The sequence below is a fragment of the Chenopodium album genome, chromosome 5 (assembly GCF_948465745.1).
Source record: "Chenopodium album chromosome 5, dcCheAlbu1.1, whole genome shotgun sequence".
NCBI lineage: Eukaryota > Viridiplantae > Streptophyta > Magnoliopsida > Caryophyllales > Amaranthaceae > Chenopodium > Chenopodium album.
Window position 1 is genome coordinate 73,522,441 of NC_137838.1, and position 25,683 is coordinate 73,548,123.

The following is a 25,683-nucleotide window of genomic DNA, read 5'->3' on the forward strand; positions in this document are numbered from 1 at the left end:
ACCTCCAAGGGGTACCAGTTTTTTTGTTTAATTTTTTTTTTGTTGCCGAAATTCCCAAAGAACCAGCAGCAACAACCATTGAAGAAACAACCCACCACCTACCCTCGTCGGTGGGAAGGTGGTGGTTTCCTTTTAAATTCAGCAACCATCACAACCGACACGCAAAACTGGTCACCCGGGAAGGTAACTGATTTCCAGAGTCGGTTGACCATGGTAACCGGCGTGCAAAACCGGTCACCCATGACGGTAACCGGTTTCGAACGCCGGTTACCATGGTCAACCGACTCTGGAATTCGGTTACCCTCCCGGGTGACCGGTTGTGTTGGTCGCCGGGGATTGTTAAAAAAATCGAGTGAGATGACAAACTGGTATTTCCGACCACCATGATGCCATTTAATCACCTCCAATCCTTGCTGCCACTGTCATTCTATCTCCGACGAACAACCGCTGCTTCCCTTCACCTCCGACGTACAGCCGCTTTTGTGGTTGGGAAGTGGTGGTTGACTTGCGCCCCTAATAGGTGATGAGAGAGAAACAATAAAAGAGGAAGATGGAGGTGGGAATATAGTAAGGGCATTGGTGTCCATTCACCTTAAATGTTGGCGGTTTTGATAAATATTGTTGGCGGTATTTAACACCATCAGCACATAGTTCAAGGATCAGACACGAAAATCGTCACTTTCGCCCATCATCAAATTACAAAATTGGTTTGCATGTACCCAAGAGACTAGACTCACTTCGAGTCCTCGGCAATTTTCATACTCAGCCATTAACCAAAAATCATCACAACAAGCTTGATTCCTTAATTGCTTCCAAGAACTTTTTATGAATCAAATTGAGCATCACTCAACTAAATCAATAAGTGAAGCATTATTATGTACTAACACTTTATTAGTGCAACATTTCTTCCACATTTGTCAATTGGTAACTTCCATCATAAAAAAAAATTATTATTTTTGTAAAAAAAATTTTAAAAAAAATAAATTTTAATGAAGTAAACATTGAGAGTTTGAGACGGATCTAACGTTATCCCACATTACGACCAAATTACAGCTTATCACAATGATAAACTTAAAATGTTTATCAATGGGTATAAACGTACTTTAAGTTGTTTATTTAGGGGGTAAAAATGACATTGACACTAACAGTTTGTTTGGATAAAGAAAAGGCCAGAAAGGAAAGGAAAAGAAGGGGAGGGGGGAGAAGAGGAGGGGAGGTAAAAATGGTGAGTTTTCCTTCCAAATCTCTCCATTGTTGGAGGGATTAATTTTCTACTATATAATCCTTCCATTTATCTTCCCTTCAATTCCCTCCCTTCCTCATTTGCTATTCAAATGAAAGATACTCCATCTCTCCATTTCTCTTCTCTTCCTTTCCCTCCATTTCCTTCAATCCAAACACACCGTAACTTTCATATGATTCAAATAGAAGATCTTTTATAACATTTTCTCTCTTGCTCATTTATCTTTCTTCTTCCTTTCATACCCTTTTAAAGTTCCAATGGAGAAATTGAAGCTCACAAGTAGATTTAATGGAGGAGTACGACAAAAAACCATGCACTTGAGTTCTCTATTTTTTTTAGGGTTTTAGTTTCATTTGGTGGCGAAGCCCCTGAAATTCGATGGAGAAAATGGTAGTTGTCCATTGATGAAATTTACTAATTCCTCCGTTGAAGCTCACTATTGACTGAGCTTAGAAACTAAATTTCGGCTGCACCTCCTTGCTTCAATGGAGAAAGCTCTCTAACATCGTCAATGTTTGTCCGACAATGACATGTGGTAAAAAGGAGAGAAATTATTTGTTTAATACACAACACAATTTTCAAAATCAGATATTTACTACTCCCTGCGTCTCATAATATAATTCTTGTTTGTGTTTTTTCACGATATTTAAGAAATAGGAGGAAAAGTGGAAGTAATATATTAATAAGAGTGAAAAGTACAATTATAGACAAAATTTATAGAGAGAAAGTGGATAAAAGTGTAGAACATGTTCAAAATTTAAGGATAATTTAAAAAGTATAATAAATAAAGTTAAAAAATTGAGAGTATAATTGTCTTTATATGCTATACAAAAATGAAAATAAGAAAAACATTTTAGAACCTCAAAATAGGAAGAGAAAAAAAAATATTAAAAAAAAAAGAAAAAAAAAAAAAACTGTATGAGGAGACGTAGGAGTAAAAATATCATTAGGAGCAACTTGGACTTTCTCCCACGTTACTATGATTTTGTCAAAGTATAATAAACCACAAAAATGTGCTAATATTGTACAATACTACAATACATTGAAGAAACGTTGAAAGTTATTAAAAAAAAAAAAAAAAAATGGGATGGGGGGGGAGAAGTGTCACGTGTGACGTTGTTCGTTTACTAGATTTTTTTTTTTTTTTTTTTTTTTTTTTTTTGAATAGTGGTCGTTTACTAGTTGATTGAGTGAGAAAAAGTAATAAGTACACAACTTGAGGAGCAAATCAGAGAACATGTAGAGTTTCAGTCCTTGTTTGTTTTGAAAACAACTGTACAAAGATTTGTGGAGATCATCCACCATGGCTCCACTGTCTACCCTACTATATTATTGACTAACACTATGTGTACAAATAAAATAAACTAAATCTTGCAAAATTCCAGCAATCTCACAATATATGTAAGCCAACAAAATAATCTTGTAAAGTTCCAGCAATCTCACCCAAAAATGGAAGGCCACAATTCTAGTGGAGGCAGGGAGCAAAGTAGCCTCAATCGCACACTAGCCGAAGTGGTGGTTGTGATGGTACCCTTTCCGGCACAAGGCCATCTCAACCAACTCCTCCACCTCTCTCACCTCATAACCTCTTACGGATTAGCAGTACATTATGCAGGATCCTCCACTCATAACCAACAAGCCAAACTCCGCATCCAAGGTTGGGACGCGGATAGTTTGAGCAAAATCCATTTCCATGACCTTGAACTCCCGTCTTACGACTCCCTTCCTCCCAACCCGGACAACTCCAACCATTTTCCTAGGCACCTGCAACCACTTTTCGACGCTTCTTTACATCTACGTCAACCTATTTGCCAACTCTTACAGCAACTTAAAACCAAGTTCAGTAGAGTTGTTGTGGTTCATGATAGTTTGATGGCTAGTGTTGTCCAAGACGTACATTCCATCCCAAATGCTGAAACCTACTCCTTCATTTCAATATCAGCGTTTACTTTTTTCTTCAATTCTTGGGAAAAATTACAGCAGAAACCTTTTCCCTTAGACTCAGATATTCCGAAACTTCTTCCCTCCAACGACGGGTGCTTCACACCTGAGATTTTAAACATAATGATCCAAAACCGAAAAATGTTAGGATTAGAGTCAGGAAGACTCTACAACACGTCTAAGGTTGTAGAAGGTAAATACATCCAACTGTTGGCGAAGCTATCAACAAATAATAAGATGAAGCACTTTGCAATTGGACCTTTGAATCCAGTGCAAATGAAAAGCAAAAACGGAAAATATAGACATACATGCCTGGAATGGCTAGACAAACAGGAGACAGATTCGGTGATATACGTCTCTTTTGGATCGACAACATCAATGACAGATGAGCAGATCATGGAGTTGGCACTAGGATTAGAAAGAAGCGGACAAAAGTTCATATGGGTGCTTAGAAGGGCGGACACTGGAGATATTTTCACAGGTGGTGAAGTTGGGAAGCCTCAGCTGCCCGAAGGGTACGAAGATAGAGTGAAAAACAGAGGAATTGTAGTAAAAGACTGGGCACCTCAGCTAGAGATTTTAGCACATCCGTCAACAGGTGGGTTCATGAGTCATTGTGGGTGGAACTCGTCTATGGAGAGCATCAGCATGGGAGTGCCAGTCGCAGCGTGGCCTATGCATTCTGACCAACCAAGGAATGCCTTTTTCATGACTGATGTTCTAAGGATAGGTGTACTGGTGAGGGATTGGACACGCCGTGCTGAGCTGGTGCCATTCAGTACTATAGACACCGTGTTGAGAACATTGATGGCATCAAAGGAAGGAGAGGAAATGCTGAAAAGGGCAGCAGAACTAGGTGATGCTGTTCAGGCATCAGTTGCTAAAGATGGTGCTTCTCGGTTAGAAATGGACTCCTTCATATCCCATATCACAAGATGAGTATCATGAACTGATTTGTTCACTGCAGGATTCTCGATTACAGAGGATCTGTTCATAGTTTTAATGCAGCACTTAGTTAATTTGGGCAGTCTCTATGAGATAATCGTGCATTTGTGCCATGTCTTCATAAATTTCATTTTTCAGAAATTCACCAGATTGGCAAATGTTTACTGTTGTAACTTCTAAGCAATCAAACAAACTTTATTAACTCTGTATATCTTTTATGTTTGATAGTATTCCTTCCAACATTGATACATAACTGCATATTCACCTTGCTCTGGATCATAAGCTTTACTCTTGATAAACAACCAATAAGAAATCCTCTGTGCTGTCACAATGCTTAAATTTCTTCCATTCCAAAATAAATGCATTGGTTTGACTAACACCCTTGCTAATGCACAAGATTGATCATTAATGTCTCTACTCATCTATCACGGAGTAGTAAAAATTATGAAAGTTGATATGTTATACAATAATATGAATTTATAACAGCATTAAAATAATATTCACATTTTGACTTTTTGCATTATTTATATACAGAGTACTAACTTTGACTAAAGTTTTTTATTATTTTTTTATACTTGTAATAATCAATTATATACGAAATATATTAAGGAACAAACTAATGCGTTGATATACGTGCTAAGTTTGACTGTATCAGTTTTCAAAAGGAGATAGAATTTGTTTATATACATTAGTAAAAAAATTATATTGAAGCATGCATTGAAATAGTATTTATTAATGCATTTATTTTGGAATGAAGGGGTATGTTGATATAGGATATTGCTCAGAAGGAGAAACTCCAGCACATGCAAGAGCAGTTAGAATGTAATACAATATTACAAACCCAACCCCAGCAGACGGGGGGGGTAACATGGCCAAGTGAGAATTGTCAGCAAATAAACAACCACATATAGACCGAAGCCTATAACCCTACTTTTTATCAACCCCAGCTACCATGTTAGACTTAACTCCAAGGTTTATCAAGACAGGTTTATAAAACAAGATACTCCCTCCGTCTCTAAAGAGACTTTGTATTAAGGGACGAAGGGAGTAATAAGCTAATCAAAAGATTAGAACCGACAACAGTCACAACCATATAGTATTATAAAACTAGATTTCCAAAAGATAACAAGCACATGGAATTATTGGTTTATGTTTGTTCACATGACTCTTGCTTTTATCATTAATCATTATAATAAGATCTTAAATGTCCTAATTAGAATTAGTTTAGACATATGTGACAAAATCACACATCAATCGGTGCAATTAATGTTTGATTTAACTTAATATTTCCACTTTCAACTCATTATATACATCTCTATCAGCATATATCATATATCATTATTAATTTATTACTCGTATATTATATGACCTATGATCCAAGATATCTTCTCTAGAGCATCAAGTTTTGTCCAATGAGAAATCGAAAAGATGCCCACACAGAAACTTAATGTGTAGAAAACTAGAAATTTCACAATAATCGGCCACTTGAAACAAAAGCACATACAAATTCACTTGTATAACTAATGTATGATTATTAGAGGTAAAATAATTTATTAATCAATCAAGTTTCAATAATTGATGAATTATTTCATATTAGGATTAGCGCATTAAAAAAGATGACTAAATTGGTGAGATAAAAAAAAAGAAAGCGACTATCAATTTTTTTCACATGTATAAATTATGATAACAACTACCAAAATAAAATTATAAAACACAATGTTAAACCTTCTTACCTGTATTTTGGACTCATTAAGACCGCGTAATTGCTGTCTGCTGGCTGCTGTTGAACACATCAAGACAAACCACTTTGTGTGATGTCCAAGTTGTAAACACTATAAAACTACATTCCTACAGCTCCAAGTTCAGCCACCCAAAATTTGAGCCAAAATGGATAACCAAAATAACCCGAAACAACTTTCTCAAGTTGCAGTGGTGATGGTACCACTTCCAGCACAAAGCCATCTCAATCAACTCCTTCATCTCTCTCAAGTCATTACCTCCAATGGAATACAAGTCCACTTTGCTGGATCGGCGAGCCACAATCGCCAAGCAAAGCTCCGTCTCCATGGTTGGGACAAACAAAGTTTAGCTAAAATCACTTTCCAGGACTTCCAACTCCCTCCTTATGAAACCTCACCTCCTGTTCCTTCAAACATCGGCCATGCTATTCCTTTTCCAACACACTTTTATCCCCTTTTCGAAGCTGCTACGCATCTTCATGAACCTGTTTCTCAACTCTTACGGCAACTCTCAACTATGTTCAGGAGAATCATTGTTATTCATGATATAATGATGGCTTCTGTGGTCCGAGATGTAAAATCCATCCCAAATGCTGAGTCCTACAGTTTGCTTCCCATTTCTGCTTTTTCCTATTTCTTAAGTGTCTGGAAAAGAATAGCTGACAAACCTTTTCAGCTAGATTTAGAAGATATCCCAAATTGCATTCCCTCCAGTGAAGGGTGCACTACACCAGAGATTGATAGATTTGTTGCTAAGCAATTCGAATATTTGGGAATAGAGTCCGGAATTATCTACAACACTTCAAGAGCAATAGAAGGCAGATATGTCGAACTGTTGGAGAAGTTATCATCAAATTCTGAGAAAAAACATTTTGTACTTGGACCTTTTAATCCAGTGGAATTGAAAAACGATAGTGGATCACAGAGACATCAATGCTTAGAATGGCTGGATGAACAAGAGAAAGATTCTGTGATATACATATCTTTTGGATCATCAACATCACTGAGCTACGAGCAAATCATGGAATTGGCAATAGGGTTGGAAAGGAGCGGGCAGAAGTTTGTTTGGGTACTTAGAAACTCGGATACAGGTAACATCTTTGCAGAAGGTGAAGTAAGGAGGCCTCAACTACCCGAAGGATTTGAAGACAGAATGAAAAACAGAGGAATCGTGGTAAGAGACTGGGCACCCCAGCTAGAAATTCTAGCCCATCCGTCAACAGGTGGATTCATGAGCCACTGCGGGTGGAACTCAATCATTGAGAGTATCAGCATGGGGGTGCCCCTCGCGGCATGGCCTATGCACTCTGAGCAGCCAATGAACGCTCTATTGGTAACAGATGTTTTAAAAGCAGGTACATTAGTGAGGGATTGGGAACAGCGTGCTCAGTTAGTAACATCAACCACGATAGAGAATGCTGTCAAAACATTGATGGCTACGAAGGAAGGAGAAAATATGAGGGAAAGAGCTGTAAAACTGGGTGAAGCTGTTCAAGAATCACTTGCTAAAGGTGGGGCAACTCAGTTAGAAATGGATTCTTTCATTGCTCATATTACAAGATGACCTATCTATGAATAAACTTACATTGCTTGATAGGTTTCAATTCACATTAGTACTCTTAAGGAAATTGTATCAATTTTTTCATGCAATAATTTTCTCGTGTTTCTAGGGAACTTTACTTCAATTTACCTTTCTATGATCTGAAACTAAAATGAGAAATTCAGTGTTGTTGCCTCAAAATAAAATGGGAAAGTCAATTTTACAAGGGAAGCAACAAGTCAATAACCAACCACACAACCTAGATCACCAACAACAGAAACAAGGACATAAAATCAGCCACTCATCCATGTCAACCAACATTAAGAGGGTATTTAAATGAAATGGTATTTATAACGTAAGGTATGATATATCCATCAAAAGACAAATATAATCAACTATATTTTTTGTTTATTCATGAACAACTAGCTATTTTTGTTGGGTTATTCTCTCCAAATCAAAGTTAAGTAATACTCTCTCCGTCCCCGAAAGAATGACCCATTTGGGTTGATTACGCGAGTATTAAGAAAGTTAAATAAAAAGAAGTAAAAGTATATTGAAAAGATAAATTTACATGGGGTTTGTAAAAAAATAGAGAGAGAAAGTAATAAAATTATATGGAAAATCAAATTTTTATATGGGGAAGTTAATTTTGCACAAATATTGTTGCAAATTGGTGGGTGTTTTAATGCAAATGGGTCATTTTTTTGGGGACTAAAATTAGGTCAAATGGGTCGTGGTTGCTTGTGTACGTGAGAAGCTTGGTGAGGAGTGTTGAAGAAGCCAAGGAGGATGGCATGTGGTAGAAAGCTATGTGAGAAGCTTTACACATATCTGTGTATATATAGGTGATGTGCCGTGTGTGTTGATGTGTGTGTGTGGGTAGATACACCACCAAAGTGGAGCTAGTAAGATGTAGTAGCTAGCAATTGAGGGTAGAAACAGTGAGTGCATCTCAATGTGAAGGAGATCGGCACAATAGCTGTAGTAGTGATGGAGGAACAAACGAGAGACAAACACAATATTAGTGTGAGGGGTATTTTAGGATTAGTATAAGTACCAATGTTAAAGGGTACTTAGTGTAGATTATTCTAAAATACATTGTATCTAACATTGTAATTGTAGTGGTGGTCATTGTACTCCCTTAATTATTGCTAGTGAAGTTGTTTCGTCCGTGGAGATTCGGACCGTGGTTTTTCCCTTTATTGAGGAGGGGTTTTCCATGTAAAAATAGTGTCGTTATTTTTTTTGTTCCGTATTTTATTATTCTTCCGATATTGTGTTTATCTGTTGCTTCACCCCCAACAATTTTGACATATGAAGAAATTAAGGACCCCATTTGAGAAACAATTCCCTCTTTCAAGGTTGGAAGGAGAGCCTCTAACCAATTAGGCCAACCTTGATTCTCGATGTTGTAATTTAACGACCGTATTCCATCTAAATTTCTGTTAAGTGGGTTCAACATTCACACTTTCCTAATTTTTTTTCCCTTCTCCCTCAAAAGTCTCCCCATTTTCTTAAGGGGGTGTTTGGAAAGTGGAATTATGAGGTGGGAATAGGATTATTTAATCCCAAGCTCCATGATCCCATGTTTGTTTGATGGGAATTAGTTTAGGGAGTGGGAATAAGCTTGGGAATATTTACCCTCTATTCCCACCATTTTATTACCTACCCTACCTAGGGGGGTAGGTAATAAAATGGTGGGAGTTCTCTAGCTATGTAAAAGACATAATTGTCCTCAACTTAATAATACATATCAAATTTGAGTCTTTGAGATTTAAGACAATAAGGATAAAATTGTAATTTCATCCTTTAATCCTAATTTTATTCCAAGTTATATGCCAAACAAGAGATTGGGAATATTTGACAAACTCCCACTTACCAATTCCCATTCCCACTTCCACTTTATATTTTCCAAATTCTCATTCTCATTTGCCAAACGCCCCGTAAAAGAAACACCATGAAATCAAAATTAAATCACGCAAATTGCGCCAATTAGCAATAATAAAAAAAAATTATACTCGTACTAAATACTAATGTAACACAAAATTATCAAACTACAACCATTAAATAGCAACAGAAATTAGCAAACGAACCTTAAGCCCATAACACCTTAAGGTCACGGCAATAACAAACTGATGAAAACTTCAACTCTACTTCCTATAAAAATGGTAAATAACTATTAACTCAACACTTAATAAAAATGGAATTATTTCTTAAATCACATAATAACCTGAATTTAACTCTGAATTTCTTAATTTTCTTCAAATCACCATTTTTCAATCATCTTCGCCCCTTATAAAAACAGAAACCTTAGAAATTAACGAGTACCATGCCCAATTTCATAATTGAAATTCTTGTAATGGTATGCGTCGTTTTGAGTTCAAATGTTAGTGAAGCGCTGCGTTTTGAGGTGTCATCGGGAGCAACAAAATGTATATCGGAAGAGATAAAGCACGACGCCATGACAGTTGGAAAGTATAAGGTTATAAGCCCCATTGATGATGGTCACCCTGTTCCCGACAATCACCGTATTACTGCTCGCGTAATTACCATCCCCTTCTTTTGCTTTGTCTCTCCTAACTACTGCTCGTAGTAATTTTTTTTTTCCCGTAATTACCCCTCAATTTTTCAAGTGATATGCACCTAAATATATACTTTGTCCTATAATATAGTTTCTGTTTTCTAATTTTAAAGATACAAAATGTTGTTTCTATTTCTATTTTTGAATATTACGTAAAGACTATTATACCATCATTTTTTTTAATTTTATTCATTATACTTCTTAAATTACCCTTAAATTTTGCACATGTGAGGTACTTTTTTCCACTTTTGTGTAGTTTTTTTTTTTTTACTTTTATTAATGTATTGCATCTACTTTCTCTTCTTATTTCTTAAATACGGTGAAGAAACACAAACATGAACCATATTAAGGGACTAGGGATGTCAATGGGGCGGGGCGGGACGGCCGGACGGATGTTGGCATTCCCATCCCCATCCCCATCCCAGCGGCGGGTCTAAAATTCATTCTCATCCCCGCCCCGGCAGGTACAATTCCAAAACCATTCCCGCCCCGCCCCCCACTTGGATATCCACCCCCGCCTAATCCCCGCTAAAGACTTGTCTTATCCCCACCCAAGACCCACCTAACCTCCACCTTTCAAACACACAATCCTATATAATTAATATAGATTACTTTTTTAAAAAAAAATCATTCTTAATATTACACATTTTTTTGTTTATAATATAAGTGTAATACGTATTATAATTATATTAATATTTTATTTTACATAAAATTTTTATAAAATAGTATAAAAGTATAGAATTTTGTTTCAAAAAGATATATAGATGTGGATACAAGGTGGGGATGGGGCGGGTATGAAGTGGGTTGGGTGGGGCGGGTACAACCTAAAATACACCCCCGCCCCATCACCCATGGCGGGTATGGTTTTCATCCTCATCCCCGTCCTACTACCCGCCAAACCGAGACCTATCCCCACCCCAAGCGGGTCTCCTACTTGACCCACCCCACTGACATCCCTATAAGGGAAAAAGGAAGTACAAGTACAAAGTTTTATCAAAATGATAGGGTAAGATATATTGGCCATGTTTGGTAAATGGCTTTTTGATGACTTTTTGGTTAGCTTTTGGCTTTTGGCTTTTTTATGAGGTCAAACAGCCAAAAATTGTGTTTGATAATTGGCTTTTTAGTCAGTGAAAAAGCTGGTTTTTAAGCCAAAATGAAAAAGCTGCTTTGAGTAGCTTTTTTGTTAGTTTTTGGCTTGTTGGCCCATAAATTATCTAATAAACAGCCAACTACCAACAATTAATTTACCACACACTTTTATAAACAGTCAGCTTTAATAGTCAATTTCAAAAGCCATTATAAACAGCCAAACATACCAGCTGGTCAAACAAGCCAAGTGAACCAGCCAACCGCCAACAGCCACTTGCCAAACAAGGCCATTATATTCTTGTCTTCTTGATAATTATTCCTTCCGTCCATAATACTTGGGACATTAGGGTGGACACGTAGTTTAAGAAAACTACAAGTGGATCCATTAAAATATTTAATTAGGGTCTGTTCTCATACGTTTATTTTCAGTTCAGTTCAATTAAGCTCCTAATTTCCTTCTCTTATAAAATATTCATTTCAGTTCAGCTCAGCTCCTAATTTTCCTCTCTTATAAAATATTCATTTCAGTTCAGTTCAATTCGGTTCAGTTCAATTCAGCTGAGTTCAGTCTATGAGAATAGACCCTTACTATATAAAGGATTTTCTTTTACACTTTTATTTTGTAAGAAAATAAAAAGTGGAGGAGGTGGAGGTAGTGAGGATAGTGAAAATGTAGGATTTAATTGGGTTTGGGGATTTGTGGTCCCAAAGAGAGTTTAGGAAACTATTTTTTTTTTTATTAATGATTCCATTTCATATTTAGTAATGTGTCAAGTATTTTGGGATGGACGAAAATAGAAAATGTGTCAAGTATTATGGGACGGGAGGAGTAAAATAGAATAGGCCCAAAAATAGTGAGAGGACATATATTTTTTCGACATATAAGTGAAGAAAATGACACCTGAGAGTATGAGTTTTTCAAAGAGGAAAAAAAAAGGTGTAACACTAAAAAATATAAAGGGTTTGATTAAGACAATTAAAAAAGTTAAATTATATGAAGTGACTTTAGTGAGTAATAGTCCTTGCTTGGATGTTGTATCACTAATATTTATTATACATAAGGCCTTTTTAAAAATATTTTATATACAGTCCGATATATTGTACATCCAACTAACTAAAGTTATTACGTAATATTATTTGCTTTTCATTTGATGATTAAATGATAAACATTCATTTCATTGAGAACAAAACTTTCATGGGTGTATCGTGCACCCGGATTTATATAACATCTCCCTTTATTGTTGAATTATTTGCAAAACTTCTTAAATTAGTTCAAACATTTCACTTCAATTTAGTTCAGTAAAGTTTGTTTTAGTTCAGTTCAATTCATTTTTATTAGGAATTTTTGTTAGAAACTACCTAATAAAACACAAATTTTGTACAGAAACTAACTAATAAACAAAATCTTATAAGAAATTAACTAATAAAAGGTACAATGTTGTAAAATACTAAAGCTGGTCGGATTTTCAGCGTTGAGCTAGCTAATTTTTTTCGACGTTGACCTACGCTAAAACACCGATAAATTAAATTTGATGCAGGTAACATCACCACGAGGTAACCATTACCATTACAAAGATGTAGTAGAATCGGGCATCTTTGCATTCACAGCAGCCGAAACTGGGGATTATATGACTTGCTTTTGGGCTCCATATAATAATCCTCCATCCAAAATTTTAATTGATTTTGAATGGAAAACAGGGATTGATGCTAGGGATTGGTACAATGTAGCACGTAAAGGTCAAATTGATGTAAGTTTCCCCCTTTCATTTTTCTACATGAGTTTGCTTGTATAATTATCGTATGCTTAAACAATTTTACCATTGATTTGACATTTATGGGAGTGTAAACTTTTTTTGTTATTAACTGAGGAAAAAAAAAAAGAAAAAAAAAATCCAACCTACATATGAATGTATATGACTATTTTTTTCGTGATTAATTAACAATTTGTGACGTACTTTACTTATTTATTGGAACTCACTAAAAGCCATAATGTATTAACCATTATTATACGGAGTAGTTGCTTGTAAAATAAACAAATTTGTAAGTGCAATAAGGGCCTTATAGGTGTTTTATTTGCCTATGTTAGTGTCTGTTCTAATTTACTGAACTGAGGTGAACCGAACTAAACTGATTGTAGCTGAACAAAATTGAATTAAACTGAGCTGAACTGGATTGTTTATGAGAGAAGGAAATTATGAATTAAATTGAACGGAACTGATTGGATCTGAACTGAATTGAGCTGAAATTAAGCTGAAGAGAACATGCCCTTAATGTTAGTTGTCAATTTGTGAGATAATATTTTCCAAGGTGTTAGGTAGTTATAAGTCATTGTAGCTTTGGAAAAACTAATAATACTACCTCCGTTACAGGTTATGTGCAATGATTAGACATTTTTCCTCTCTGTTTTATGTCAAATCGTTGCACAACCTGTAACGGAGATAATACATATTTTTAGTACATATTTTATAAGCTATGTACATTTCCATAATATCCTTCAATTTTAGGTTTATGCCATTTATATAACAATTGTATTCCTTGTTGGATAAGATCTTATGGGTCACATATTGCATGTAATTACCTTATAAGATTTCATGGTATCAGAGAATATTTATTTGTTTTCTTCTACTGATTGTTTTTTTTATCCCTTCTTCCATCGCAATATGAGTGATGAGGACAAACTATTGAGTATAAACTATAACACTATAGGCTTAGGGGATCACCAACTTAGTGTGTAATGGTGTAGAAAATGAGCAAAGACATTGCATTGATAAAAAAAAAATAAAAAAAAATAAAAAAAAATTAAAGAGATTATATAATGCCAAAATTATTAAGTGTGATATGTGCGGTGCATTTCAAATGGAGTTGCTCTCATTTCCCGTAACCTTTGTTTTGGTCCTAAAGGCATGTGTAAGGTAACTAAGGTTACTAGTACAATAGATAGTATATATGCTCTTCATCCCTAAGTAATTAACTTGAAATTGATAAATGTTTTTGAATTAAAGTACAACATGTAACTCTTACTTGTCTTTGGTACAACTCTCTACCTCCCTTGTAGTTAGTAGACGTTGAGCTAAGGAAATTGTACGACAGTGTGAAATCCATACATGAGGAGATGTTTTACCTTCGTGAAAGGTGAGAGCTAGCATTTATATTTTCATTTTCTTACATTGTCTTTAATTTTTTTTAATCTTAAAAAGATCATATTAAAAAAATTATACATAAAGTATTCTTCTATTCATTCTTGATTTGGTGTTTCCAGGGAAGAAGAAATGCAACTATTGAATAAATCTACCAAATCAAAGATGACAACCTTCAGTTTAGTTTCAATCATCCTTGTCCTATCTGTAGCTGTATTACAGTTGTGGCATCTTAAATCATATTTTGAGAGGAAGAAGCTTCTTTAATTAAAGTTTATAATCAATGTATGAGGTGTACACCTTTTATATACCTTTTTTTTTATTTTTTTATTTTTTTATTTTTTAAGTCAAGGAAACACGTAGCCCAATCATAATTTTTTATGTGCAGTACATTTGAGCACATAAACATTTGAGCACATTCATCAAATTGTCTAATATTTCATTACTTTTATTTGATTCTCTCGATTTAATTTATTTCTCTAATCATAAGACACTTATAGGTTTATCGTGGATTATATATAAGAGGTCACCTCTAATAAGAGGTCAAAAGAAACTTATGTCGCGTCTTGCATAATAACATTCTCTCTATTGATTCTCTCTATTAATTATGTAGAAAAAGGGATTTGTCATCGTTTATAAGTGATCTCTAGTTTATAAGATAATTATATTCTAAAAATCATCCAATTTAATATAAAAGAGACTTATTTAATGTTTGTAACAATGAGTCTAATTAATTTTTTTTTTTTAAAAAAAAGATCTATTACATGTCATATCAGACCTTTTAATCAAAGAAATCCGTTGTCTAATTTAATTAACAGGTTTTTTTTCAGAGCTCTCTTTGCCTATTTTTGTAGTCTTGCTAATTAGGATTGGTTATAGGTTTAAATTTATTTTTTGCACTTATAAATACTTTAATAATGTTATGAAAAAATAGAATATAAGTATTAGAAAAATGATTCTTTAATGCCTATTTTGATCCTTTAACTTTTTTTTTTTTCAAAAAAAAACTTTTTGACCCTTTAACTTAAAATGTCTCAAAAATAAATAAATAGCATATTAAACATAAAATTTAAACATTCTAGAAGTGTTATTCATAATTTTAAAAAAGACCGATTCGGTCTATGATTGGTTTTGAGGGGTTTTGGACCAAGCTAAACCAAAAACCGTTTTTTTTTTAATATTTGGACTCCGGACCATATTAATTGGTTATTTTCGATCCCATTCGGACCATTTGTAGTTTTTGGGCTTGGTTGGTATATATGGGAAGCAAATTCCTATAGGAAATCATAATCATGGGAGATTACTTCCTAATTACAATTCCTAAGAATTTTTTTAATTTTGTTTGGTTTTAAACAAGAGAATTTGAAGTTTCCTTGAATTTTGATCGATCAAAAGGGATGTAGTAATATATTCCTTATGTTTTGTGGGAAGTAAGAATTTCCATGATTTTCTAATTCCTCCATTTTCACATTTTTGTCAGCCAAAAAAAACTCCTTTTGCAAATTTCCATGAATTTCTATCCTACACTTTTGAAGGTTAACCAAACAAGCGCTTGGATTGATTTTTGAACAACTAAAAGTTCAAGTCAAACCAATACACTTATTCGTATATTTCGTTCAAATAGATTATAAACATATTGACAAGTGTATATATCATATTGTTTTTTTTTTAGAATTTTTTTTAAATTACCACAAAAAAATGTATCCATTTCCAAAATAACCATCCGTTAATTTTTTTTAATTTTTATTTTACCACCCCTTAAATTCAAAAACTACTTAGATTACCACCTATTTTAAAATTCCGCTGAATTTCTCTTATGTGGGCCCCACCCAGCGACTCTTAGGGCATGTTCTCTTCCGTTGAAATTCAGTTCAGTTCAGTTCAGTTCAGCTCTTAATTTATGTCTAATGATATTGCTAATGATATAAAGCCAAATTTCATTCTTTTAAGCTCTTATTACAACAACAACAACAACAACAACAATAATAATCAATAAGTAATAAATAATAATAATAATAATCATCAATAAATAATAATAATAATAATAATAACAATAATAATTGAAATAATAATACTAATAATAATAATCAATAAATAATAATAATCATCAATAAATAATTATAATAATAATAACAATAATAATAATAATAATAATACTAATAATAATAATCAATAAATAATAATAATAATAATCATCAATAATTAATAATAATAATATTATTAATAATAATAATATTAATAATAATAATAATAATAATAATAATAATAATAATAATAATAATAATATTGATACAATTCATTGTTCAAATGGTTCTATTTTTTTGATACACATTTCTAATGTTAATCTCATTGAGAAAATTAGAGTACTACACAACTTAAACTAATTTTCATAGTCAGTTAGTTCTTCGTCTTCTTCTTGTCCACCAAGCTCCTCCATTACCTCGGCATTCCTCTGAACTGACTCCCATATCTGATCAGTTATTTCTTGTCGAACAATATCCATAGCTGCTTTTCTGTTAGGATCGTACATAGTGTGATCTTCTCTTCGCTCCATGACTTCAACTTGGTGCGTGAATGGAATCCCTAGTTCATGTAAACGAATAAAATTGTGTAGAGTACAACAAGCAATGATTATTTGCAACTGAAAACGTAATTCCATAAATTTTATAATTATATAGTATATTTTTCGTAAATATTTTAATATGTACATTTGTATATACACATATGTATAGTAATAAATAATCAATAAATAATCAAAGATCACTAATCCGTAGTTAAAAATTACTAATTAATAAGTTCAGTTCATTTCAGTTCAGCTGAGTTCAGTCAATCAGAACAGGCCCTTAGTGGTGACATGAAGAAGATGATCAGTAGTAGTGGCAATTCAAACAACAAGCTCTTGGTTTTTTTTAGTTGTTTTCTTTTGGTTTTAAATTAGGTTGTCTTGTACTCAATAAACTGGTTTAAGGGGGAGGTGGAGTGAAGGCAGGGCTGATTGTAATGATTAGATATAACCGTTACTAGCCGTTGGGTGGGTTCACATAACATAAATTCACCGAATTTCTAAAATGTGTGGTAATTTGAGTAGTTTTTATTTAAGGGGTGGTAAAATAAAATAAAAAATTAAGGGTTCGTTTGGCATTGTTGTGGTTTTTTGTTGTATAAAAATATATGATATATGTCACATAATGAATAAAAAATTATTTGAACTTATTAAAATCATAATAATTTTGAAAACTGACAACAAAAAAGTGGAAACACCTTTTTCTTGTTTCTTGTTTCCTGTTTTTGGTTTTTAGTTTTCAAAAAAACAGGAAACTAAAAATAAAAAATGATGCCAAACAAGCCCTAAACGGTTAGTTATTTTGAAAATAGATACATTTTTGGATGGTAATTTTTTTTTTTTTTATTGTATCATTAATTAAAAACCAAAGGTATTAATTCCAAACAAGACTTAATTACATAGTAAAATAAAGCAATAACCACTAAAAGGATGTTTTTCCATTCTTTTCTCTCTCCCCTAAATTAACACACTGAACTTTGATAAAGTGGATACAAATGATTTGTTTAATTTGTTGATGCATTGCAAAATACTTTTCAATTTTTATTCCAAATAGGTAATTATTTTTCGTGTTTTAAAAAGCCAAACATCGTGTTATGTCAAGGGATGTGACAAAGTTTTACAGTGACCGTCACTAGCCTACTAAAACCCTCCTCCTTTATCAAGACTCGAGACTAGCATTGGGAAACCCTCCTACTCCTTCTAATTCATGTACTCGACTTCACTTATAGGATTAAAACTTTGACTAATTAATTAATTGAAAAAGCTTAGCATCGCTTGGATTAATTAGTGGTTAAATTAAGCAAAGATGTAGAGGCCACGAGCCCACGACACAGTTGACAATTGATATCCCCTTTTCTCAAAAAATAGTTCATATTTATAATTATTTTTGGGGAAAAAAAAAAGAAAAAAAGAAAAACTCTCCGCACCATTCAAATCATACATCTCTCCATTCACATTTCTCGGATCCTCCTATTTATTTATACACCCTTCAAAAAATCCAATCAATTTCAAAACAAAAACCTTTTTAATATTGTTTCAAAAAAAAACCTTTTTAATACTACAAGATCTCAATTACCAATCAATCAACCCAAAGAAACGATGTCGTACTACCCAAGAGGCAGCGGTGGCGGAGACTACGACGGCGATGACTTCGAAGAATACGATCCAACCCCTTACGGCGGAGGTTACGACCAAGCACTCACCTACGGCCGCCCTCTCCCTCCTTCCCATGAGACTTGCTACCCTCCTTCCTCCTCCGGCAGCGATGGCGGAGGCATTGACTACGATCGTCCTCATTACTCATCCTACGCCGAGCCATCCGCCTACGGCGAGGAGGCTCAGGAGAATGAGTACAAGAGCTATGCCCGCCCTGGATCTCGCCCGCCGATCACTTACGGCGGTACACCCCAACCCGCTCCCGCTTACGGAAGCGGGTCGGGGTATCAGCCCCACCTTCCCCAACCTGGTTATCATCAAGGTGAGGGGATAGGTGGTGGCTCAGAATATGGTGGGAGACCTCAATATGAAGCACCCACCTCTGAATATGGATCTGGGTATGAGAGGAAACCTGAATATGAAGCTCCGACTTCGGAATATGGATCTGGGTATGGGAGGAAACCCGAGTATGAAGCTCCGACCTCTGAATATGGATCTGGGTATGGTAGGAAATCTGAGTATGAAGCTCCGACCTCCGAATATGGATCTGGGTATGGTAGGAAACCCGAGTATGAGGCTCCGACTTCTGAATATGGATCTGGGTATGGAAGGAAATCTGAGTATGAAGCTCCAGCTCAGGAATATGGATCTGGGTATGGGAGAAAGACCGAGTATGAAGCTCCGGCTCAGGAATATGGGTCTGGGTATGGGAGAAAGACCGAGTATGAAGCTCCGGCTCAGGAATATGGGTCTGAGTATGGGAGGAGGACTGAATATGAAGCGCCGACTCCGGAATATGGATCTGGGTATGGTGGAGGAAGGAGTGAGTATGAGAAGCCTAAGTATGGAAGGGAGGAAGGAGAAGGATATGGTGGATCATCTTATGGTAGGACTGAGTATGAGAAGCCTAAGTATGAAAGAAAGAGTGATGATGAAGATGAAGGCTATGGCCGCAAGAAATATGTAAGCAGCTCATTTACTCTAAGTTTCTGATTTTATATTTTGTGTTTGTGAATTCAATTTTGGTTGTTCCTGTGCTATCTTGTGATCTCTTACATTTTAAAGAAATGGTTGATTTCAAATTTTCGATCATGGTTATGCATATAAATATATAAAGCATGATCAAGTAAAGTAATATAATGACAGTATTTAAATGTCAATTACTCGTAGAATTTAAGTCTTGGTAGCTCAGTCGAATCACTTATTAAATTTAGGAGCATTGATGTAGAATATATAACATGAATAGAATTTTGGCCGTGAACCTTAAGTTAGTTAGCCATTGATGAATGTAGTATCATAGCAAAGTTGAATGCCTTGAATAGACATTACTTAGTGGCCAAAAACACATGATATTTTGGTAAGAGGGAACCAGCAGTTTCAGGCTAGTCTTGTGTTTGCATTTTAATATGGGATTGGATGGTGACAACTGAGTGTCCTCAAGGAATGTCTTGATGAATGAACATGTCCTTGTTCACAGGCTGTGCCTTTTTAAAATTTTTCTCTTTATAATTCCTTAACATCCTAGTTTACATCTCCTTGAGACACTGACAATTTTTTGCCCCATCACTGGTGCAGAACAAATATTTATTTAAGCTATTAATTTCGGGATTGGATGAGAGCCCCCATATGATTAACATTTAAGGGTCTTGTATGGCGTAGTCAATGTATGTGGTAACTAAAAGTCTAAATGTCATTGTCTTGTATCATGGTGATTCTGCTAGGTTCTATACAATTGCCCTTTTTCACCAAGGATAAAAAAGTGAAAACTTCAGCTTCACTCTTTGCTTTCCTGAGGTGATCTTAAAGTTCAGCAGTTCAGCTGCTTCTCCACATTTTAAAATTCATCTATTTCTATTTATTGAGATATTTATTCCTTGCTTCATTGTCACTTTGATCTATGATTCCAGGCAGCTTGTGGTGCACACCCATTGGGATGTGCAAGGTTCCTCGTGTCTTTTTTTCCAACTTAATTAGGAAAATTTAAAAATATCCACCTTTAAAAAACCACTATTTGAAAATGAACCCCTGAATTTTTTTAATTTTTTTTTTCCTATTAAACCACCATTAAAAGCAAAAGAATATACTTTGTAGCTTTTACCACCACTTAATGGTTTTTGTGCAAAACAAGGCTTTTCTGTTGCTTTTTTTTTTTAAAAAAAATAAAAATAAAAATTCTTAGTTTGATTGGTCTTAAGGACTAAAATTATCCCTAAAACTTTAATTGATTAATTTTACTCGTAAATTGACACATTTCTTAGCAATTAAAATGAGACATTTTTGTTGCTTTTTTTCTTCTTCTTGCAATTTCGAGCTCAATTTGGTCCTTAAGGACAAAAATGACCCCCTAGAACCTAAAAGTTAGGCCACACGCCCCCACTCACGATTCACTAGTCTGAAATTAAAAACTATAATTTTTTTTTTCTGTTTAAAGGTGGTTAAACACAAAGAAATGAAAGTAGTTAAAATCAAATAGTGGTTTTTTAAAGGTGGTTATTTTCAAATTTTTAACTTAATTATTTATTCCTTTGTCTTGTAGTTTTGTATTTTAGAATGTTTAGAAAAATTTGTCACGTTTTTAAAAAATATACTTCCTTTATTTTACCATAGATGCACTATTTTGACTTTTAAGCTTGCCCACGATACAACTTTGATAATTAATTACCTCAATTATATATAGTAGAAAAAAAATATTAATAGTTATATATTGAAAATATAATTTACATTAACCTTTAACAATTAAAATATTGATATTTACTTTTCATATTAGTCATAAAACGATGTCAAAGTTGGTATTTGAATAGTTTTAAAAGTCAAAGTGATGCATGCATTGTGAAACGGAAAAAGTACAAAGTAACTTTGGTTGGTAGTGGACTTTTCCGTAATATAATAACTGTACTTGAAAGTTCTGCTGTGATTTAGCACACTATTTTGGTGAAGCTTAAAACTGCTTTTTGTGTCATATGATTTGAATGTAGAGATGAATTTTACATTTTGTAACATCAAAAGAAACTAAATTCTCCTTGTTGAAAAAAATAAAAATATTATTCTGGCGAATCTTAATTGTTTAGTACTTGAGTTGATATTTTTTGGATAACATGCTAAATATTGAGCTAAACTTATGTGGTATGATTCTATCTATTCTTGCTTCCCCTCATGACTGCAAAATTAGATGGCTGAATCTCAATCCTGTCAATAATATTTAGTTAAACAATGTATTGGATTTTTTCATATATGGCATGTACTCATGATTTTATTGTATAAAATTTGGCAGGGTCACAAATCTGACAATGATTCTGATGATGATGATGAGAAGCGTCGTCAGAAGTATCATCACCACCACCAGCGCAGGCACCATGATGAGGACTGATATGATTTATCATCTAAGTTAATCTCCCCCATCTCTATCCTTTGATACTAAAATAAGGGGTTGAGGCTTTGAGAGTGATTGGCGTGTAGCATACCCGCTGCTTTATGTATTCTTGTTTGATGGCCAACGGGCCTGTGTTATTCTATTATGTATTTCTAAAACAAAACTCCTGTGTGTTTTCTATTGAATGGAGTTTATGTTGTTTTGGTCTATTGAAGCATAATTTAGCTCAGTTTCCTGGTTCTATTTTCTTTCTGTTTCTTATTCAAGAACATGAAAACAGTAACAAAGGAAACAAAAGGTGATCATCTTTGCGGTATACTCTTTGAATTTCGTGTCTACAACTAGCCCGTTTGAAAAAGAAAAACTTTAGTATTCCAGGCCATGATTCTTGTGTAACTTTAGTCTGTATACAGTTGCAGAACAAATCTTACTTCCTGTTTACAGGAGTATCCTCAGTGGACTTAGAGCTCTCTGTTTTGAGTTTGGACATCAGGACTATAGCTGCAACCTACAACTTGTTGTCGATATGGCTAATATCTAGTGTTTGGATGAGAGAATGGTCTGCATTAACTATAAGTTTAAGATATCTGATATTCTGATGCATGGGGATATGAATATGATACAGTCTATATTCTGTGTTTTGATGAGATAATGATCTGCGTGAACTATAAATAAGATATCTGATGCATTGGCACTACAGCACAGAAGTGGTGATATAAATATGATGCAGTCAATATTCTTTGTTGGATGAAAGAATGTTTACCTGAACTGTAGAACCTAAAAGGCTAAAATGTTAAAAGCTCCTTTGTCTAATGAATTGGTACAGAGGTGCTGATTTGTCTGATGCACTGGTACATGGTACATTAATGATGATATGAATACGGCGTCAGCACTGGATTTGGTAGGTTTCTAAAGTTTAGAATTTGGCAAGGCACAGGTACATCCTTATTTTTGTACCAATAATCTAAGGTCCACTTTCATAAGTTAGAAATATAAATTGAAGTAATGTGGAAAAAAAAGACTGCATGAGTTTAATTAACCAGATACCAATACCATGATCAAGAAAACTAAATTAAGACATTCATTGATGAATAAACATGTCCTCATAGAATTATCCATGTTTTCTTTTGCTGAAGCATGTTTAGGTAGATGATTATCTGGTGATATGAGCTATGAAAGAACACATTTCTGAATGTGCAGCACCACCTTTAGCAAGTGATCCTCGAACAGCATCACCAAGGTCAGTCGCTCTTTTCCTCATCTGCTGTCCTTCCTCTGTAGCCATCAATGTGCTAACTGCGTTCTCTATAGTGCTTGACATTACCAACTGATCACGGTGTGCCCAATCCCTCACCGGTGTACCTATTTTTAGAACATCTGTTACCAAAACAGTGTTCCTTGGCTGGTCAGAATGCATAGGCCATGCTGCTATGGGCACTCCCATGCTGATACTCTCAAGGCATGAGTTCCACCCACAGTGACTCATGAATCCACCTGTTGACGGATGGGCTAGAATTTCTAGCTGTGGTGCCCAGTCTGCTACCACAATTCCTCTGTTTTTCACTCTCTCTTCGTACCCTTCTGGTAGCTTAGGTCTTCTCTTCTCACCTTCTGCAAAAACATCAACTGAATCAGAGTTTCTAATTACCCATAGAAACTTTTGCCCGCTTCTTTCCAACCCTATTGCCAATTCCCTGATCTGCTCGTAACTCAGTGATGTTGATGATCCAAAAGATACGTATATCACCGAATTTTGCTCTTGATCATCCAGCCATTCTAGACACTGATGTCTTTGTTCTCCACTTCTGCTATTAAACTCTACTGGATTAAAAGGTCCAAGTACAAAATGTTTTCTCTCAGCATTTGGTGATAGCTTCTCAAACAATTCAACATATTTGCCCTCTACCGGTCTGGATGTGTTGTAGATCCATCCAGTTTCCGGCCTCAGCAATTTAATTTGATTTGTCGAAAACCTTGCTATCTCTGGTGGAGTGCACCCTTCATTGGAGGGAAGGTATTCCGGGATATCTGTTGAATCTAGCTGAAAAGGTTTCTCAGCTAATTTTTCCCAGAAATTAAAGAAAAGGGTAAAAGCAGAAATAGGAATCAAACAGTAGAGCTCAGCATTTGGGATAGATATTACATCTTGGACTACTGAAGACATTACAATATCATGAACTACAATGACTCTCCTGAACATAGTTGACAGTTGATGCACGAGTTGAGAAACAGGCTCACGGAGATGCTGTGCAGCAGCCTCGAAAAGTGGATAGAGGTGCGTAGGATACGGAATAGAGTGGCCGGGTTTAGAAGGAGCAGGATGTGAGGTGTAGGGAGGGAGTTGGAAGTCATGGAAATGGATTTTAGTTAAACTATCAGGGTCCCAACCATGGAGACGTTGCTTTGCTTGGCGATTATGGGTCGCGGATCCAGCAAAATGAACCGGTATACCGAAAGAGGTAACGAGGTGAGAGAGATGGAGGAGTTGGTTTAGATGGCCTTGCATGGGAAGTGGCACCATCACCACTACAATTTGAGGATTTTGGTTTTCAGTTTCACTGCAATTTTGTCCTTCCATTTTCAGTGAATGTTAGTTTTTTTTTGGTGGTGGCTGGACTTGAAGAGTTGAAGGTTGATCCAAATTGTTGTAAGCTTGCAGTGCGCACAAAGAAATTTATTGTTGCCGACTTGCCATTGGCGGCGCAGCCTCAATTATTATGACTTTATTGAATCAAAAGTTTGAATGGTGTGTGTGTGTTTTTTTAAATGTTGAACTTAATTGTTTTTTAGTTTTTTATTAATTGAAATTATTTTTTTTCTAAACTGAATCTCTAAATTTAAGAGGGGTTATTGGAGAATGGAGAGTTAAAAAAAAAAAAGGGATAATCTATATCTATTCTATAAATATACTAAAGTGTATGACTTATTTTAGAAAAAAAAAAAAAAAAATCATGTAATAGTTTAGATATATTGTACCCCCTCCGTCCCTAAATTACATCCCTCCTTTCTATTTTTGGTATTCCAAAATTACATTCTTTCTTTCTATTTTTGGTAAGTTTTATTTAGTAAATCAACTCTCTTTTCCTGTTTTATATTTAATGCGTTCTCACTCATCCTTACCTAATCTCACTCATAATCCTTGTGCCAAATTACAATGAATATGATTGGTTAAAAATTTTCAATTAGAAGCATGTGATTGGTCCTTTTTTTTGCAAAGGATTGATGACATGTCATGATGAGTAATAACTAATCTATCTTTGTACTTCCCATTGCATTATCTAATTATTGTTATTTGTCTTATTCTTTCCTCCTTAATTCCCGTGTAAATTTCCAAAGAGGAATGTAATTTAGGGACGGAGGGAGTACCTAAATAAATCATTTAGGGCATGTTCTCATTGACTGAACTGAGCTGAACTGAACTGAGCTGAACTGAACTGAACTGAACTGAGTTGAGCTGAGCTGAACTGAACTTAACTGAAATGAATATTTTATAAGAGAAGAAAATTAGGAGCTGAACTGAACTAAACTGAGCTGAACTGAACTGAACTGGACTGAACTGAACTGAGCTGAACTGAACTGAACTGAACTTCAACGTAAGAGAACAGGTCCTTAAAGTTGTCGTTCCAAAAAAAAAAAAAATACTATTATTTCCTAAAATAATGGGATTTTGAATTGGTAGAGTTGTTTTTGTATTTATCCTAAAATACTACACATTTTACATAAATCAATAATTTAAATTAATAAAAATAAGCTGACTACTATTTTCCTAAAAGGTAAGGATATTAACGGATAGTTGGTTATTCTACTTTGAATTCATATTAATGATTGATTTGCTTTTAAATAACGATGAATCATATTGTTGTGGTTGCTTCTTAA

At 34.6% G+C, this 25,683-nt stretch overlaps 5 protein-coding genes across 5 annotated transcripts; 4 read left to right on the plus strand and 1 right to left on the minus strand.

Moving 5' to 3' along the window:
* The first annotated feature begins 2,615 nt into the window (after window positions 1-2,615).
* On the plus strand, window positions 2,616-4,279 carry LOC145631020 (zeatin O-xylosyltransferase-like). The gene has a single exon (XM_081683128.1). The coding sequence runs from the start codon at window positions 2,693-2,695 to the stop codon at window positions 4,121-4,123; it is 1,431 nt and encodes a 476-aa protein (XP_081539254.1). The 5' UTR covers window positions 2,616-2,692; the 3' UTR covers window positions 4,124-4,279.
* A 1,716-nt stretch (window positions 4,280-5,995) lies between these two features.
* Window positions 5,996-7,533, plus strand: LOC145631021 (zeatin O-glucosyltransferase-like). Its single transcript, XM_081683129.1, has one exon. It carries the CDS (start codon window positions 6,017-6,019, stop codon window positions 7,430-7,432), a length of 1,416 nt encoding a protein of 471 aa, XP_081539255.1. The 5' UTR covers window positions 5,996-6,016; the 3' UTR covers window positions 7,433-7,533.
* Window positions 7,534-9,737: 2,204 nt separating this feature from the next.
* LOC145633136 (transmembrane emp24 domain-containing protein p24delta7-like) lies at window positions 9,738-14,621 on the plus strand. Its single transcript, XM_081685419.1, has 4 exons — window positions 9,738-9,950; window positions 12,620-12,829; window positions 14,137-14,213; window positions 14,341-14,621. The coding sequence occupies exons 1-4, from the start codon at window positions 9,738-9,740 to the stop codon at window positions 14,483-14,485; spliced, it is 645 nt and encodes a 214-aa protein (XP_081541545.1). The 3' UTR covers window positions 14,486-14,621.
* A 3,554-nt stretch (window positions 14,622-18,175) lies between these two features.
* Window positions 18,176-22,016, plus strand: LOC145632270 (uncharacterized). Its single transcript, XM_081684593.1, has 2 exons — window positions 18,176-19,400; window positions 21,709-22,016. Exons 1-2 carry the CDS (start codon window positions 18,381-18,383, stop codon window positions 21,802-21,804), a joined length of 1,116 nt encoding a protein of 371 aa, XP_081540719.1. The 5' UTR covers window positions 18,176-18,380; the 3' UTR covers window positions 21,805-22,016.
* An 816-nt stretch (window positions 22,017-22,832) lies between these two features.
* LOC145631022 (zeatin O-glucosyltransferase-like) lies at window positions 22,833-24,385 on the minus strand. The gene has a single exon (XM_081683130.1). The coding sequence runs from the start codon at window positions 24,383-24,385 to the stop codon at window positions 22,961-22,963; it is 1,425 nt and encodes a 474-aa protein (XP_081539256.1). The 3' UTR covers window positions 22,833-22,960.
* Window positions 24,386-25,683: the final 1,298 nt, after the last annotated feature.

Bases quoted from the DNA above. Each gene is read 5' to 3' on its own strand.
- LOC145631022 (XM_081683130.1), bottom strand. From the start codon at position 24,385: ATGGAAGGACAAAATTGCAGTGAAACTGAAAACCAAAATCCTCAAATT.
- LOC145633136 (XM_081685419.1), top strand. From the start codon at position 9,738: ATGCCCAATTTCATAATTGAAATTCTTGTAATGGTATGCGTCGTTTTG. The intron at 9,951-12,619 runs GTAATTACCATC...AATTTGATGCAG, and splicing joins ATCACCGTATTACTGCTCGC to GTAACATCACCACGAGGTAA. The intron at 12,830-14,136 runs GTAAGTTTCCCC...CCTCCCTTGTAG, and splicing joins CACGTAAAGGTCAAATTGAT to TTAGTAGACGTTGAGCTAAG.
- LOC145631021 (XM_081683129.1), top strand. From the start codon at position 6,017: ATGGATAACCAAAATAACCCGAAACAACTTTCTCAAGTTGCAGTGGTG.
- LOC145631020 (XM_081683128.1), top strand. From the start codon at position 2,693: ATGGAAGGCCACAATTCTAGTGGAGGCAGGGAGCAAAGTAGCCTCAAT.
- LOC145632270 (XM_081684593.1), top strand. From the start codon at position 18,381: ATGTCGTACTACCCAAGAGGCAGCGGTGGCGGAGACTACGACGGCGAT. The intron at 19,401-21,708 runs GTAAGCAGCTCA...AAAATTTGGCAG, and splicing joins GCTATGGCCGCAAGAAATAT to GGTCACAAATCTGACAATGA.